A 16,543-nucleotide genomic window follows, 5' to 3' on the forward strand; every position below is an offset into this window, starting at 1 on the left:
TTTGCCTCTGTCTAGGTGGAAGCGTTTTAAAGCAACATTGGCATTGGGAGGATGGTGAAGGAGGGCTGGAGAAACACATATTTTGGGTGTTGGGTTGCTCCAGCATATCTGCACTAAACAATGAAATAACTCGAGCTGGGAAATAACGGGATTCTAGCCTCCTGACTTTACTGCAGCTGTGTGTGCCTACCTATGTTTTAACACAATTTTATTTTATTTTATTCTGATTGTTTAATTGTGTTTTAACTTGTGCATGGTCAGCCCTCCTTATCCACGGCTTCCTCATCCACAGATCCAAGCATCCAGGGCCTGAAAATATTGTTAAAATTTCAAAGAGCAAACCTTGCTTTTTGCCCTTTTATATAAGACTATGCCATTGTATTTAATGGGAGTTGAGCATCCATGGATTTTGGTATCCAGGGAGACCCTGGAACCAAACCCCGATGGATACCAAGAGCCCCTTGTATTTTGTGGGTTTTTAACAGTGAAAATTGTATGCTGCTTTGAGTCCAAATCTGGGGAAAAGGTGGGATAGAAATAACAACAGCAACAACAACAAGACAGCAGCTGCCTCTAGAAGCTCTTTCTGAGCATATATGTACAGCAGAATGGAGAGAAAGGGGGAAAGCAGATAAATTTGCCTTGCCATTTGTCTCCAGCACATTAGAGCTCTTAGGTGGAACAGTAGAGATGGCCACTGCTGAACAGAAAACATTGCAAGCAGACTCGGCTGCTTTCTTTGCTTTAATATCAGAACCTGGGACAGCAGCTTGTTGCAACCGGAGCTGCAGCAAAAACTGAAGGTGCATTTTTCAAGAGCCCTTGGTGTTCATTTGGGAATTTTCACTCCCCACACACCTATGTTTATTTCTTTCCACTTATTTATTAGAAAAGGTTACAGACCAGCCTTCTGGGTTTTACAATCCCTCAGAGTAACTAGCAGAAGTTAAAACTGTGATTAGCATTTCCCCCCACTTCACCTGTCATTCCCACATCCTTTGGCTAGAAGTATCTAGTTATAAATAACAATATATTTGTAACTAGTTACTAGTTGCAACAACAAATAATTGCACCAACAACATATTTGCAATTGCAGTTGGCCCTCCATATTTATGGCTTTGACTTCTGCAGATTTCACTGTTTGCAGATTTGTGCAATTCTGCTGGCAGCTGACTATAAAATTGCACTGGAGGACCTAGAAATTCGTAGAGAAAATACTTCTTTAAGCATTTGTAGGCCCTCCAGCATGATTCTATCTGTGGTCAGCCTCTGGCAGATATTGGAAGACCTAAAGATTCCTAGGGAGGTGTTATCTCAGGTTAATATATTATTATTATTATTATTATTATTATTATTATTATTATTTGTGGTTTTTCCACTTTCATGTGGGTTCTGCGCCCCTAACCCCAGTGAATGTGGATGGCCCACCATATAACTAAGTTACATTAAGATTGCAATTTAACAAGCAATAACCCTTAGCAAATAGTAAGGGCCCACTATTCAAAAGTGTGCACACATAGACAGGAACATAAAAATGCACATGTGTGTCCTCTGAGGAAAAATACATTCCAAGGTAGTGCCATTTTCACGCTCTTTTTAAAAAATGCCCAGTGGATGCAGATTTTGGAACGGACACACTGACACAGATACCAATAGGTGGAGCTCTCCACCTGTACTTTGCATGCAAAAGGTGCCAAGTTTAATCCCTGGCATCTTCAGGTAGCTTGGAAAAGACTTTTATTTGAAACTCTAGAAAGCTACTGCCAGTTAATGTAGACAGTACTGAACTAGATGAGCTACTGGTTTGATTCAGTACATGCCACCTTCCTAGGACAGGGTTGGCCAATATTACACCTCCACCAGTTTTTGTGGCCCACAGACCCTACTGGGATCTCACCCAATCCCTGGCCAAAAATATAACATATTGGGCCTTGCTTGAGTATGGGGTGCAGAGAAAAGTGAATGTCTGGTCACTTCCACTTCTGGAATGATACATTTTGGGTTAAGAAACAGCAAATCTGGAGATGGAAATTGGCTGCAGTTGCTCACTGCTGTCTTGGGGGAAACTGTAGCTCCCTGCTTTGCAGTTGGAAAATCCTAGATTCAATTCCCAACATTTCCAGGTAGCATCGAGCTAACTCTTGTCTGCAATTCTGGAGAGCTGCTGCTGATCAAGGTATGGAGCTTCATGTTTTTCTTTTTTTTTTGCTCCTTCCATCTTAACCAGATCGGTGAGCAACCCATGACCCTTCAGATGTGGTAGGACAGTAACTCCCAAGGTTCCACACCAAACAGCTCTGTTGATCGGGTCTGATGGGAGTTGCAGTCCAGCCACACAGCACAGGTAGGGTCGCCATTTGTCCTGGAACACCTGGGAATTCCCAGCTTGGAGGAACTAAAAAATGTCAGTTGAAGCAATAAATCCTGAATTTCTCCTTTGTAACAGGTCAGTGGGTAGGTTAAAACGTGGCAGTGGTGATGAAGCAGGAAAGTGTGCAAAAAGACTGGCACTGATGGGAGCATCATCCATTGTTACTGCATAGGCATAGCATTGCCACCTTCTTCTTCCATTCCTTGCTCTTGTTTCCCCAACAGGCCGAGAAGGCAGGAAAGGAAAGGAGACAAGCGGAGACGGCCTTGTGTCGTGTGGTGAATGTGTTGGGGGCTTGAATCTGGGGCTAGGTAGCTTGGTGGAACTTTGCTTCCAAACAGCCTTGAGAGAGTGAAGGAAGTCCCTTTACTTTCTGGGGCCGCTTGGAAGCCTTCCTCTCTTCACTCCAGCTGGGCCCGGGGGAAGAAGGATAAAAAGGAGCTCTTAGTTTGGTCCTGGTCCTGAGGTTAAAACATAATGGTAAGAAAAGTGCAAGGATTGTGTTGACTTTGCACAATCTGAATGCAAATTAGTAATATGCATGCTTAGAATAATGTGCACAATGTACAAATTAGATGCCCGGCTATGAAGGAGTGGAATATAGCAACCCTACACATTGCCATTCTTTCAATGCCATGAGGTCTGCACAATTGGTTGTCTTTTCCAGAGGCCGATGGCTCAGGCCAGCCTCCTTCCCGGGGATCAACTGTTGTTCTCATCCGTCTCTCTGGCCTAATGTTGAAAATATGCACTCATTAAACTTTCAGAGGTGGCTCGCAGCCTGGCCAAGAGGCGCTGTCCAAGGTGGATTGGGTTTCTCCACCTCCTCTTGAAGGCTCTGAGTGAATCTTTCGTTTGCAGGGGAGGGGAGGCCTCTCCTGGGGGTCCTCTCTGTCCTTCTCCTGTGGTTTATCTTGGCAACATCTTGTCTGTATTTTCTTTTTCTTTTCTTTTTTTCCAGCCAGGTTTCCAACCCACCCCGCCTCCCTTTTGTTTTGGTAAGATCTTAATCTCCCAGCAGGGCAAGGCAGGGGAGCATTTTCCAGCCTGGTTGACGTCAGTGAGGCTCTGTCAATTAGCTGACACTAGGCGCTGGGAAAGAGGTGCAGCTGTCATCCTTCTCCCTGGAGACCAGGTTTCTCTCCATCCTCGCTCGCCTGGCTTCTGGGAATTTCTCACAACGTGGCCCCCGAGAGCTCAGCAACCAACTTGCCTGGGACCAGTCCCCTTCACAGGCTGCAGAGTTGGCTTGGCAAAGGAACTGTTAGGACTGCAACTCCCAGTATCCTTCTGCTGTCAGTTCTGCGGGTTCTGGGAGTTGTAATCTGTCCCCGAGAGCCAACGTGGGGTAGCGATTTGAGCACTGGACTATGACTCTAGAGACTAGGGTCCAAAACCCACTTCAGAAATAATCCCGTTTGAGACCACTTCAACTGCCCTGGCTCAATGCTAGGGAATTCTGGGAATTTTGTGAGACACTGAGCCTTCTCTGTCAGAGAGCTCTGGGGCCACAATGAACTAGAATTCCCAGGACTTCCTAGCACTGAGCCACGGAGTGAAAGTGGTCTCAAACTGGATGATTTCTGAAGTGTGTTTTGGACACAACACACACACAACGCGCACAACCAACTGAAGCCTCCCTCCCTGTCTGAGGTCAAAACTTAAATTTATATCAGAATCATTTGGCCAAAGCCTATATCAACCACAGTTGTACACAGTGTGCCATTCAGATAAAACCACCATGTGCCTGTACAGACAGGCCAAAATAAAGCTGCTTTGGGTCACTTTGGAGGTATGCTGTTTAAATGACACACGCATCTTAAGAGGCCAGAAGCTGTGCCAAAGCTGCCCTCCACTCCTTAGGACTGGAGTGTGGATTTGGTGCAGCTTCTGGACTCTTAGGATGCATGCATCATTTAAACAGCATACCTCCAAAGTGACCTGAAGCAGCTTTATTTTGGACTGTCTGTACGGCCTCCATGTCTGACGAATGAGGGAAATATACACACACTTTTCAAGACATCACTCTCACCCTGAGATTCTTCTGTCTTGCCTTGAGGACTGGAGAAGAGAGGCCAGGCCCTGGGCTTTAAAAACCCTATGAGAAACTTTCATTCAAGTCCTGTTGTTTTTGTTGTGGTTGTTATTAACTGCCCTCAAGTCCACCCGACTCATGGCAGCCCTGCGGATGAGACATCTCCAAGATCCCTTGTCCTCCGCTGCTCTCCTTAGGTCCTTCCAATTCATATGTCAGACCTCGCTTTCTTTCTTTCTAATATCCTCTGCCTTTCATGGCATGATTGCCTTTTGTAATGAATCATGCTTCCTCATTATGAGAACATATTCCCCTGGTTAAATACAGAGGAGAGGGGGGCCAAGTTCATCCCAAAGCCCTTGACCCCTCCTCACCTGGCTCTTTTTCTAGCTTTAACAAAGGAGAATTTTAAAGAGTTTACAAGGACCCTTTGCACTATACCAATTTTTAGGGTGGTTTTTTTTTGGGGGGGGGGGAGCAAATCTCAGAGGATCGAAGGGGCAGATAACTAGTCGCTTGAGTTGCCACAGTTGCCCAAACCCAGTATAGAGGTTTATACTTTGCAGGCTTTTGTCAATTGATCCTGATATAAATGTAAGTTTGACCTCAGATGGGGAGGGAGGCTTCACTTGGTTCATTCCTTCTGGGTGCTTGAACTTTATGTGTATGTGAGTTGTGTGTGTGTTGGGTGCCATTGCCATCCTCTGAGGCTGAGAGCATGTGACTTGCCTAAGCAATCAAGTTGTGCTTTCAAGTATAAGCCTAAAATGTCTAGGGATTTTCTGTACTGAAACAGGACAGGACCCATATTCATCTGCCTACTATGGAAAAGAACTCCCCCGCCTCAATATGTTAATTCTAACGCAGAATTAATTTTAATGCTGTTTGTGCTGCTGATAATCTTTTGGTCTTACAGTTTGTTTTTTGTTTTTGTTTTTATTTATATACCGCTATTCCAAAGATCATAGCGCTGAACAGCAAGTAAGCTAATTAGCAAGTAAGCTGCAGTGTGTGCGTGTTTTGTTTTTGTTTCTGCTGCGGCAGACTAACAAGAACAATCCCCTTCTGGAAAATTAATATGATAAAGGTGTGAAAATGTAAATTTTGACTTCATTCTGCAGTGCCACCTTGTGTTAGGAATAGTGAGCTGTACTTGAACAGAGACAACAGGTGAGCAGTCAGTGCTGCAACACCGTGCGTTCTATATAGGAAGGCCGTTCTTTTTGATGCCTTGTTTTTTCAACACCTCGCTCTTTTGACGCCTCACTCTCTTGACGCATGCAAACTACAGACATGTTCCATTAATTCGACGAGCAGTCCACTCTTTCACCAGCTTTTCTTGCCTATGAGGCCCAATACAGCTTGCCTGCAGGCATACACATGGCCCCAAGGCTTGCCTATGGAAAGAGTGGACTCCTTCATGAATTAATGGTACTTGTCTGTGTAGTGTGCAAGCATGGAAAGAGCAGGCTTGCACCAGTTCTTCCTATAGTGGCTTGCTTTGGACTGCTTGCATGCTTGTGTTGCTTGCAAAGTAAGATGAGAGGGAAAGGCTAAGAAAAGGCGCCAAGCCAACTATGGTTGCTTAGCACAGATTTTCCCTCTTAGGTCACTTTGCAAGCAGTGCACATGCAGACATGTGAGCAGTCCAAAGTGAGCCTCCGTAGCAGCCCAAAGTGAGTGCTGCTTGGCACCTTTCACCCCACCTGCATTCAGTCCATGGTCCTTCTGAGACAGTGGGCCATGCTCCTTCAGTCTGCATAGTGAGCCCATGGCAGCCAAAATGCATTTTTAAGCTTAAAAAGCTTGGGTTCCACTTTTGAACTGATCCCACTTTCTGATAGTGCTCTGATCCGTAACCCCTTAGATTAGTGGGAGCCTCCGGTATGACACAGTGTGAAGATGCTCTTCTGTCTGTGAATGGATCAAGATGCATAGGCTGTATGCTAGCAGTGGTTCTGTAAGTGCCAAATGGGTTGGATCCAGACAATCATATTCACCCGTCGTATGTTTTTAATGACAGTTGGCTCTCCATGGATTCTTTATCCACGGATTCAACCATCCACAGTTTGAAAATATGGGAAAAATATAAATTCCAAAATGCAAACCTTGATTTTGCTATTTTATATAAGGAGCACCAGTCTACTACACAAATATATTTAATGGGACTTGAGCATCCATGGATTTTGGTATCCACTGGATACCCCAGTGGATGCCAAGGGCCCACTCTGTATTGTATTTTAATTTGTAAATTTTCTTTAATCCTGGTTTTGGGTGCAAAGGTAGTATATAAATAAACACCCCATCACCATCATGGTCAGAGCAGACACACTAAAAATAATGGGATTTAAGTTAGTCATGCCTAACAGGTCCTGTTGATCTCAGTGGGTCTGCACTGTGACTAAGCCCACTCTTTGCTCTCCTGTCAGCAAGCAAAGAATTTTCTGTTTAAGCAGGCTTTTAGTAAGTAATTGCTGGCAGGGAGGCTTCTTATGGGAGGGCAGGGTGCTTTATTTTTGTTTCCTTTTGAATGCTTTTAAATGATTTCATTTGTGTTTTTCAAATGTCATTTTAATGTGATGATTTTACTTGTGTTTTAAAATGGTGTTGTTGTTGCTGTTTTTTAACATATTCTTTTGTGAGCTGCCTTCAGTCCTAACCCAGGAGAAAGGTAGCACATAAAATAATAAATGGATAAGCTAGTAAGCCTGGATCTAAACCAGAGGCTGAGATCATAGCTATGCTCCATCTCCTGATGTGACCCCTGAAACCCACCTTAAAAGCCAGTCAGCCATCGCAAGAGATGGAGTTCTGTGGCACTAGTGACTAGAGTGTTGAGGATGACATATCTAACCTGCTCCTTCCAGCAAGTGAGGAGAATCATATTGGTATAACTGCATAGTCTGAAAGGGCCTGGCCAACAATTGGACTTTTCTGCCTCAGCAAATCACAAGTACTGTACTAGATGTATATTGTATGGTACTAGACTAACCCACTCCCAACTATGTTCATAGAACCATAGAAATCAAAGAGACCTCAAGGGCCATCCAGTCCAACCCCCCCGCCATGCAGGAACTCACAATCAAAGCACCCCCAGCAGTTTGTAGCTTCTTTTACAGTCTCTGTTTAAAAACCTGTAGAGACTCCAACACTCTTTTAGGCAGTGTCTTCCACCATTGAACAACCTTTACTGTCAGGAAGTTCTTTATGTGGAATCTCTTTTCCTGTAGTTTGTATCCATTGCTCCAGGTCCTAGCCTCTGGAGCAGCAGAAAACAAGCTGGCTCCATCCTCAACATGACGTCCCTTCAAATACTTAAACAGGGCTATCATATCACCTCTTAAGCATCTCTTCTTCAGGCAAAACATCCCCAGCTTCCTAAGTCGCTCTTCATTGGGCATATTGGCTGAAGATTGCTGAGTGCTGTAGCCTTAAGTATCTGAAAGGAAGACCCTTTCAAACTTCTAACCCTGTGATAGGTTTGGTGCTTCTCAAGCCATTTATTTCAAACCCAAGCGGTTTCAATATTGGTACATTTACAGATACAATGCCACAGGTAGCACCAGAACTCCAATCTAAAGTGTTTGGTGCAAGCAGTCCAAATGATTCCTGGAAACCAATACTGCTTGAACGTAACCATTAGCATTTCTCTTGGTTCAAAACATGTTTATATATAAAGGTTTAGGTAGAAATAGTAAGCCATGTTTTGCAGGCTGTATAGGACCTATTTTTTTCAGCAAAATTCCTGATTTCAAGAATCAAAGCACCCACATGTCTCAGTCCATTTGCTAGTCCCAACTTAAGTAGACCTATTGAATCAATGGTAACTTCGTAAATCAACACTTGGTAAGTTGACATTGCTGCTGCTAGTGTGCCTTCAAGTCATTTCTGACTTAGGGCGACTCTAAGGCCATGGGGTTGTCTTGGCAAGGTTTGTTCAGAGGAGGTTTGTCATTGCCTCCCCTGAGGCTGAGAGAGTATGACTTGCCCAAGTGGGTTTCATGACCGAGCTGGAAATCAAACCCTGGCCTCCAGAGTCATAATCCAATACTCAAACCACTACCCCACCCTGGCTCTCTATTGATTCAAATGGTATATTTTAGTGGAGATTAGCGACTGCGTTCCGGCCAGAAAGTCCTCTAAGAACACATATGGATGACATTATATGAGGTATAACAGTACAGGTGTAAGTATCAGCAATTCTACATGGTGTACATATGGTGAATGTTTCTTGTGAACGAGTGTACAGATCAACAATCTGTGTATTATTATTTTATTACTGTTATTTATTCATCTCTATCTTGCCCTTTGTCAATCCTGGGACTCAAGGTGGGTATAGGGAGCCCCTGGTGGCGCAATGGTTAAATGCCTATAGTGCATCCACAAGGTTGTGAGTGCGATCCCAGGCAGGGCTCCAAGATTGACTCAGTCTTCCATCCTTCCATAGTTCACTAAAATGAGTACCCAGCTTGTTGGGAGCAATTCGCTTACACATTGTAAACCGCATAGGGAGTGCTTAGTTCACTGATAAGCAGTATAGAAATGTACTTCCTATTGCTATATTTGGACTCTCCCTGTGTTGTATGTAATGTATGAACATACCTTTTCTCTTTTTCTCTCTAGAGCAAGCTGGTGAAATATTTCAGCCGTCAGCTCTCTTGTAAACGGAAGGTGGCCCTGCAGGAACGCAATGCCAAGCTGGAGGGTTTCCCGCAGCTTCTGCACTGGTTCCGCATTGTCAACATCCGAAAGGAGGTCATGGAGGTGAGTGATGCATGGAAGTCCCTATTTATTATTTACCAGTGACCTTTCTTTCCACTTTCCTGAAAAGGCTGCATACATAGTTCCCTTACTTTCCAATGTATCCTTACAACAACCAGCTTATTAGGTTGGTCAGGTTAAGAGAGAGTGTGCTTCCAGACCCATGAGTTAGTTTAATTGCTCCCTGGGAGCTTGAGCCTGAGTTTCCCAATCACAGTCCAATGCTCCAACCACAATACACTGGTTCTCTGAATGTTATCCTGGTCAGGGTGACCAGATATCCTAACTGCAAAGGAGGATAAGGCACCACAAAATGGAGGGCATTTAAAAAAGTGTAGGACATGACCAAATAAAGGCACTCATATAGATGGAAATCCATGCTTCTTAGTCATGCTCAAAATGGAGGACATTTGGGAATTCTTCCTGGGCAGAATGCTGAAATGTAAGACATGTCCTGGAAGAGGAGACCATCTGGTCACCCTGGTCATGATCAGCTCCTGCCTCCTTCTGTGCTATTCTTCTTCTACTTTCTTATCCCTTTGGTTCACGATTGCAACCTCTTCTTTACATTGCCACATAGTTGTCCATTTCTCTTCCTGGTTTGTCTTACAGTGGACCCTTGGTATCCACTGGTATTTGGTTCCAGGACCTGACATGAATACCAAAATCTGCAGATGTTCAAGTCCCATTAACTACAATGGGGTAGTAAAATGGTTTCTGTTACATAAAATGGCAAAATCAAGTTTAGGGAAAGAAGAGAAGGCAAGAAAAAAAAACACAGAGAGAGAGAGAGAGAGAGAGAGAGAGAGGTAGGTAGATGTCAGAGACCTAGCTATGTTAGACTGCAGTATTAATAGGCAAATAGATCTTGTAGCACCTTTGTGACTGACTGATTGAGCAAAAGAAGTTGTAGAGTGAGCTTGCATAGACTATATCAAGTCTGCAAAAGCTTATGCTACAACTTCTTTCACTCAGTTAGTCTCAAAGGTACTACAAGATCCCTAAGTTGTTGTCAAACGCCTTCGAGTTGATCCCAACTCATGGCAGCCCTGTGAATGAGACATCTCCAAAAACCCCTGTCCTCCATTGCACTGTTTAGGTCCTGTAAATTCATACCCATGACCTCCTTAATGGAGTCTATCCTTCCAGCATGCAGTCTTCCTCTCTTTTTATACTTCTCTTCACCTTTCCTAGCATTATTGTCTTTTCCAGTGAGCCATGCCTTCTCATGATGTGGCTGAAGTACGATAACCTCAACTTTATCATCTTGGCTTCCAAGGAGATTTCAGGCTTGATCTGTTCAAGGACCCATTTCTGTCTTCTTGGCTGTCCACGGTATCCTCAGCACCACATCTCAGATGAACTGATTTTCTTCTTGTTCTCCTCCTTCACCATTCAGCTCTCGCATCTGTACGTAGTGATGCAGAATGTAATGGCATGTACAATTCTAACTTTAGTACTCAGTTGTATATCTTTCCAGTTTAGTATCTTTTCCAGCTCTTTCATGGCTGCTCTTCCCATTCCTAAAAATATCGAAGGAAGTAGACCGAAGTCTACAAAAGCTCGTGCTGCCAACGTCTTTCTTTAGTTAGTCTCAAACGGGCTACAAGATCTCTCATGCATACTCTCAGATGCATCTGAGGAAGAAGACTTACGTCTAGGAAAGCTCATGCTGCCAACTTCTTTCTTTCAGTTAGTTTCAAAGGTGTTTCCATTTCCTATTCCTAGTCTTCTTTTGATTTCTTGACATCAGCCTCTGTTCTGATCGATACTTGATCCAAGGTACGGGAATTCTCTGACAATTTCGATTTCCTCGTTGTCTAGGTTGAATGTATGTAGTTTCTTGATGGTCATTATCTTTTTTTTTTAATGATAATGTTTATTAGTTTTAAAACACATGAATAAAAAACATTTCTCAGTCACTCCAAATAACACACATCACATAAAATACACGACAATATCACAAACAATAAAAACAGTAACAAAAACAAATTTCTCAATTCTCCATTTGTTACTTCCAAACTATCAAACTAGCTCTTATATCTGTCTCATATACTTTCAAACACCTGTTAGTTAATGCATATTTGTTGTTCAACCTATACTAATCTCAGTACGCCTGTTACTCAATCTGTCAGACCTCATCTAAGTCAGATAAATAATACAAAATCGCCTTAAATAAAATAAACTAAACATCGCTGGAGTTTGTATCTCTTCTCTTATTTCTGGTTCACAACTGTTATGACTTTTTGGATAAACCACAATAACTCCAATTAATCTATATCTGTCCCCAGTGCTGCTTTATTTCCCCAACATTTACGGAGATATACTATTAAGTTATTCCAGATTCGAAGGTTCGTTCCTAATTCCTGTTGATAGTTTGTCTAGTTCCATCATGTCCATTAATTTGAATATCCAATCTTCTTTGGAAGGTATTTCTTTTGATTTCCACCTTTGGGCGTATACTATTCTTGCGGCTGACAACATATAAAATAATATTTTACCATGCTTTTTTCCCAAAGATTGCTCTACTATATTCAATAAGAAGATTTCAGGTGAGAGCTTTAGAGATATAGATATAACTTTGTTAATCTAAATATATATATATATATTTCCAAAATTGCTTTGCTTTCTCACATGTCCACCACATATGGCACAGTGAGCCCTGCTCTTTCTCACATTTCCAGCAAACATTACTAGAATTATTATACACTGACAAGTTCTTATCTTATTGCTTGTGCCCTCTAGATGGGTTAGAGCCTTGTAGGTAAGCCAGTTTGCGTCCTTTTTTGGATTATATTTAAAGAAAGACTTATGTATAGATACCCAGAGGGGAATTCTAATACAGATCAACTTTTTATATGTCTTCCACACTCTCATTAAGGAGTACCCTGCAAAGTGATTGTTAAAGTCTTGATTTACTTTAATCTTATCATAAAACAAATGGGTGTGCCAGCCAAATCTCAGGTTCACACTTTCCAGGTTCAGAAGATCTTCATCTTTTAGAGTAAGCCAATCTTTTATCCAAATCAAGCATGCTGCTTCGTAATACAGTACAACCTGAGATTTGGCATGGCAAGCCCGCCTCTCTCCTTTGCATCTTGAAGGTACATCATTCTTATTCTCAGCTTCCTCCCCTTCCAAACAAATTTCGAAATCTCATTTTGCCATTCTTTAAATGGTAAGTCCTTTTTAATAACTGGAATTGTCTGAAACATAAAAGAAATTTTGGCAAGATATTCATTTTTAACACAGCGATCCTACTTAACAATGATAGATTCAAATTTTTCCAATTCTCTAGATCCTTTTTGATGTTATTCCATAATTTCTCATCGTTGTTAACAAAAAGATCCGAATTCTTATCTGTAACTGTAATACCTAAATATTTTACTTTTTTTAAAGACTAAACCCAGTGATTGATTCCAAATCTTTTTTCTCAAATACAGTCATATTTTTAGTTATTGCTGTTGTATCCTTATTTATTTTCAGTCCTGAGATAGATTCAAAATCCTTAAATTCTTTTACTAATTCTCGAGCATCATGGATGGGATCACTAAGCGTTACTAATAAATCATCGGCCAAAACCCTTGTTTTATGTTCATTTCCTTTAACTTTTATCCCCTTACTATTGGAATTATTTCTTAAATTCTGGAATAAAACTTCCATGATTAGTACAAAAAGTAAGGGTGACAAGGGGCATCCTTGTCTTGTCCCTTTACAAATATTTATCAAGTCAGTTCTCTCGCCATTTATATTTAATCTAGCATATTGTTTCTGATATATAGCTTTCCCCCATTCCAAAAAGTTATTTCCCGCTCCCAGCTCTTCCATAACACAGAATAACAGTTTTCCAAGATACATTATCGAACGCTTTCTCAATATCAAAAAAGAAAGCTGCCATTTTCTTATCTATATGAACTTTGTGGAATTCAACCAAATCTAAATAACATCTGATATTATCTTTAATGTATCTTTTAGGGATAAATCCCCTTTGGTCTTTATATATCAGTGATGTTATTTTTTTTTCATTCTTTCAGCAAGGATACTTGCGAATAATTTATAGTCATTGTTTAACAGGGAACTAGGTCTAAAATTCTTGACTTGTGTTAAATCCCTATCTTCTTTAGGAATCACTACTGTCTTCTTTGGATGCCTATGAAATCCACAAAAAGGGTTCCCTTCTGTGATGCACTTCTGCAGGAGAACCACAGGATGGCAGCACTGCTTCACCCTGTAAAAGCTTTGGTAGCAAAAGAATGGTTTGCTGATTTCTGCAGATCCAAATGGTTCCTTGCCTTAGGCACTGCTTGAACAATCAGTTGCTAGTCTGCCTGTGCACAGGGATCTAGAAGATAGCATAATCGAGTTAGCTCTGCTATGTCCTTCAAATCCATCTAATACACATATGCTTAGTTGGGATTTTGCATCTGTCTATCTAATTTCCCAGTGGTCTCTCCTTTTTTAGGATTAAAGGCAGGAAAGTAACAAATGGGATTAGGCATCTCCTAATTGGATTTCTATGTAGATTAGTCACTTTTCCAGGAGAAATCTGAAAAGCGAGATTTGGTTTTTATTTCGTGTGTGCGTTTTAATTGGGTGCCTTCCTAATGGATGGGTTCTGACAGTCTTTCCATTGTGACTTCATCATTCCTCTCTGCATGTTATTGTTCGCCACCTTGAATGTTATTTTACTAGAAAAGTGGAATATAACTGTCACAATTAAAATGAATGAACAATGCGGACCAGGCTAGGTGCAAAATTAGCTTGGGTTTTAAGCGTGGTTAACTTGGCGGCCTTTATTTTGGAGCAAGAGCAGCCTCAGGACTCTGATCCACAAAAAAGAGCAAATAGCAACCAGGGAGTTGGATTAAATACTGTTCAAACCCTGCCTGCATGCATTTGATCTGATTACAAACATACAAAAGAAAAAGAGGTCAAACCGTTGTTTCCAATTTATGGCGCCCCTAAGATGAACCTATCATGGGGTTTTCTTGGCCAGATTTGTTCAGATAGAGTTTGCCTTTGCTTTCTTTTCTCTGAGGCCGAGAGAATATGAGTTGCCCAGAGTTTACATGGCTGAGCCAGGATTCGAACTCTGGTCAGTATGGATGACAAACCTTGACAAATACAATTCTCACATTTTTGCTAGCTTGTCGAAAGATAATTAATGCAGGGGTTCTGAGACTGTCTTCTTTCAGTGATGCAGCATGGCTGTTCAATAATATTCTAGGTTTGGAAATGCCAAGCCATTCTGAAATATTGTTCAGAAAAAATGCTTTAACCCTAATATTTAAAAATAGAAATTCACAATAATTTGTTACACACACACACACACACACACATTTGCCATAGGATACTTACAAAATATTCCATTAGAATCCCATTCTGGAAGAAAGGCAAGATCTAAATACAATAGATAGGTAGATAGATAGATAGTATTCAGGGTAGCACATTCATTTTAATGGCTGATATCTGATCCAACTAAGATATGTTTAATAATGCATTCTTTGAAGATGCCAGCCACAGATGCACGTGAAACGTCAGGAATAAACTCTTCTAGAACATGGCCACAGAGCCTGAAAGACCCACAAAAAACTGTAGTCAACATCAGGTTTCATAATTTCGTTAAACATTTACTAACAAATTTTCTATTCTTTGGAATATAATGAAATTGTAATTTTAATAACATTCTCAGTCAGCCCATCTATATTTTCTAATACCTTATGATCTGCCACGGTAAGATGAGGTAGGCCTACCTTTTTCAGAAAATAATAAGTCATTTGAAGGCTGACTTATGCATATTTCTAATATTTGCTGAACAAAGCGGCTGCCTCATCAGTCTGAATTGCTACACCATCATTCTCCTCTGTATGATTTTTCTTGTTTTCTCTGTTTTCCTTTTAACTTGCCTGCTAGTAGTTTGCCAGATTTATTCCACTAAAAAAGCAACAACAGATCTATTGTAGAATTAGTTTTATGTGCAGATGAGGGGGGAAAGTACGTACAATCCCCCTTTTATGGTGAAAATGACACCAAGTCTCAATTAAAAAACTTAAAAACGTTTCTTGCAATACAATCAAGTTACCTCTCATCTTTTTCATTCTGTTTACTTTCTGTGAAAGATACCCATCAAAAGCAATCCCCAATTATTATTTCTTTTCCCAGATTGTCCTTTATGAGTACAGGAATTTCTTCAAAGAACATAGTTTAATTGGTATTTGGGGCATAAATACAACATAACATAAAAGGCTTCTTTTTTAAGAAACCAAATCTGAAGATGTATCATCTATTTGGACCTTTCATCCAGCTTGAGGGGAAAAATCCTTTAGTGCCACGTCTCTCTTTTGTCCAACACTTGCATCAGCAGCAAGAAGTTCTACCAAATAAATTTCATTCCAAATATTGTTTACCACCTTTATTTTACATGCGTCGCCAGGAACAAATAGATCCGTACATTCTCCATCTTCAACAACCTGGCAGATGCTGATCACTCACTTTTCAGTTGCTTTACACCAAATAAAAATATTTTTGTATCAATTCCACATTCAAAGAAAGATACGCTTTCATTATTATTTTCTACCTCCCTTCCTTCTGTATTCCTCTTCTGACTCCTTAACTCTTCCCTTCCTCCTCTCCTTTCTTTGTTCGTTTTTAGAGGACTCTTCATCATCATTAGATATATTTGCAACAGAGGTGGGACTCATGCAAACCTCCAGATGTTGGTGGAGTGCAGCTTCCAGCAGTCATCCCCATTGGCTGTACAGGTTAGGGCTGCTGGGAGTTGTAGTCCAACAAACTCTAGAGGGTGGCATGAGTCCCTCCCTGGATTTACATTATCAAAAGTACTTGCTGGTCATCCTCATTTTTATGTTCCACAAACCATTCTTTTTCAGTTAACATAATTAAGTTGACACCTTAGTTTTCTTTTCCTGCAAACATACAATACAAAACTGCAAATCTCTCCTTTTAAAAATACTGGTATGTAAATACAAAAAAAGCTTGAATAGATCTTTCTTCATTTCCCAGTGGTTGGCCAATTCAACCCAGATTGTTCCTTGGATTGCTTCTTTTATTCTGAAATGTATTAAATGACAGAAACAATCTCTTGGGTATAGTCAAGAATGAATTTATTTGGGAGGTACCTTCTGCTCCAACAGTACAATTCTGATGGAATTTTAAAGAAATCCTGTTTTCTCTCTCTAGAAGACCAACAACGTCATGTCCCTCAGTATCCGATATTTCTGAATTTTCAATTACATTTTGTTAGCAAAATTTCCAGATCTTCACTTCTTCCCTTCAATTTGTCTTGTCTCATTTTTGTGATCATGTATCTTTAATAATCTTCTAGGTTTGCACAGTTTGTTTTTCCCCCCATTCTG

At 41.0% G+C, this 16,543-nt stretch overlaps 1 protein-coding gene across 1 annotated transcript in view; it reads left to right on the forward strand.

Moving 5' to 3' along the window:
- The window catches only part of KSR2 (kinase suppressor of ras 2), a 150,764-nt gene that overhangs the window by 16,758 nt on the left and 117,463 nt on the right, over positions 1-16,543 (forward strand). The window contains 1 exon segment of the mRNA XM_042442189.1: positions 9,030-9,170. Within this exon segment, the coding sequence (XP_042298123.1) occupies positions 9,030-9,170 (141 nt within the window).

This window comes from Sceloporus undulatus, chromosome 10, assembly GCF_019175285.1.
Source record: "Sceloporus undulatus isolate JIND9_A2432 ecotype Alabama chromosome 10, SceUnd_v1.1, whole genome shotgun sequence".
Classification (NCBI taxonomy): Eukaryota; Metazoa; Chordata; class Lepidosauria; order Squamata; family Phrynosomatidae; genus Sceloporus; species Sceloporus undulatus.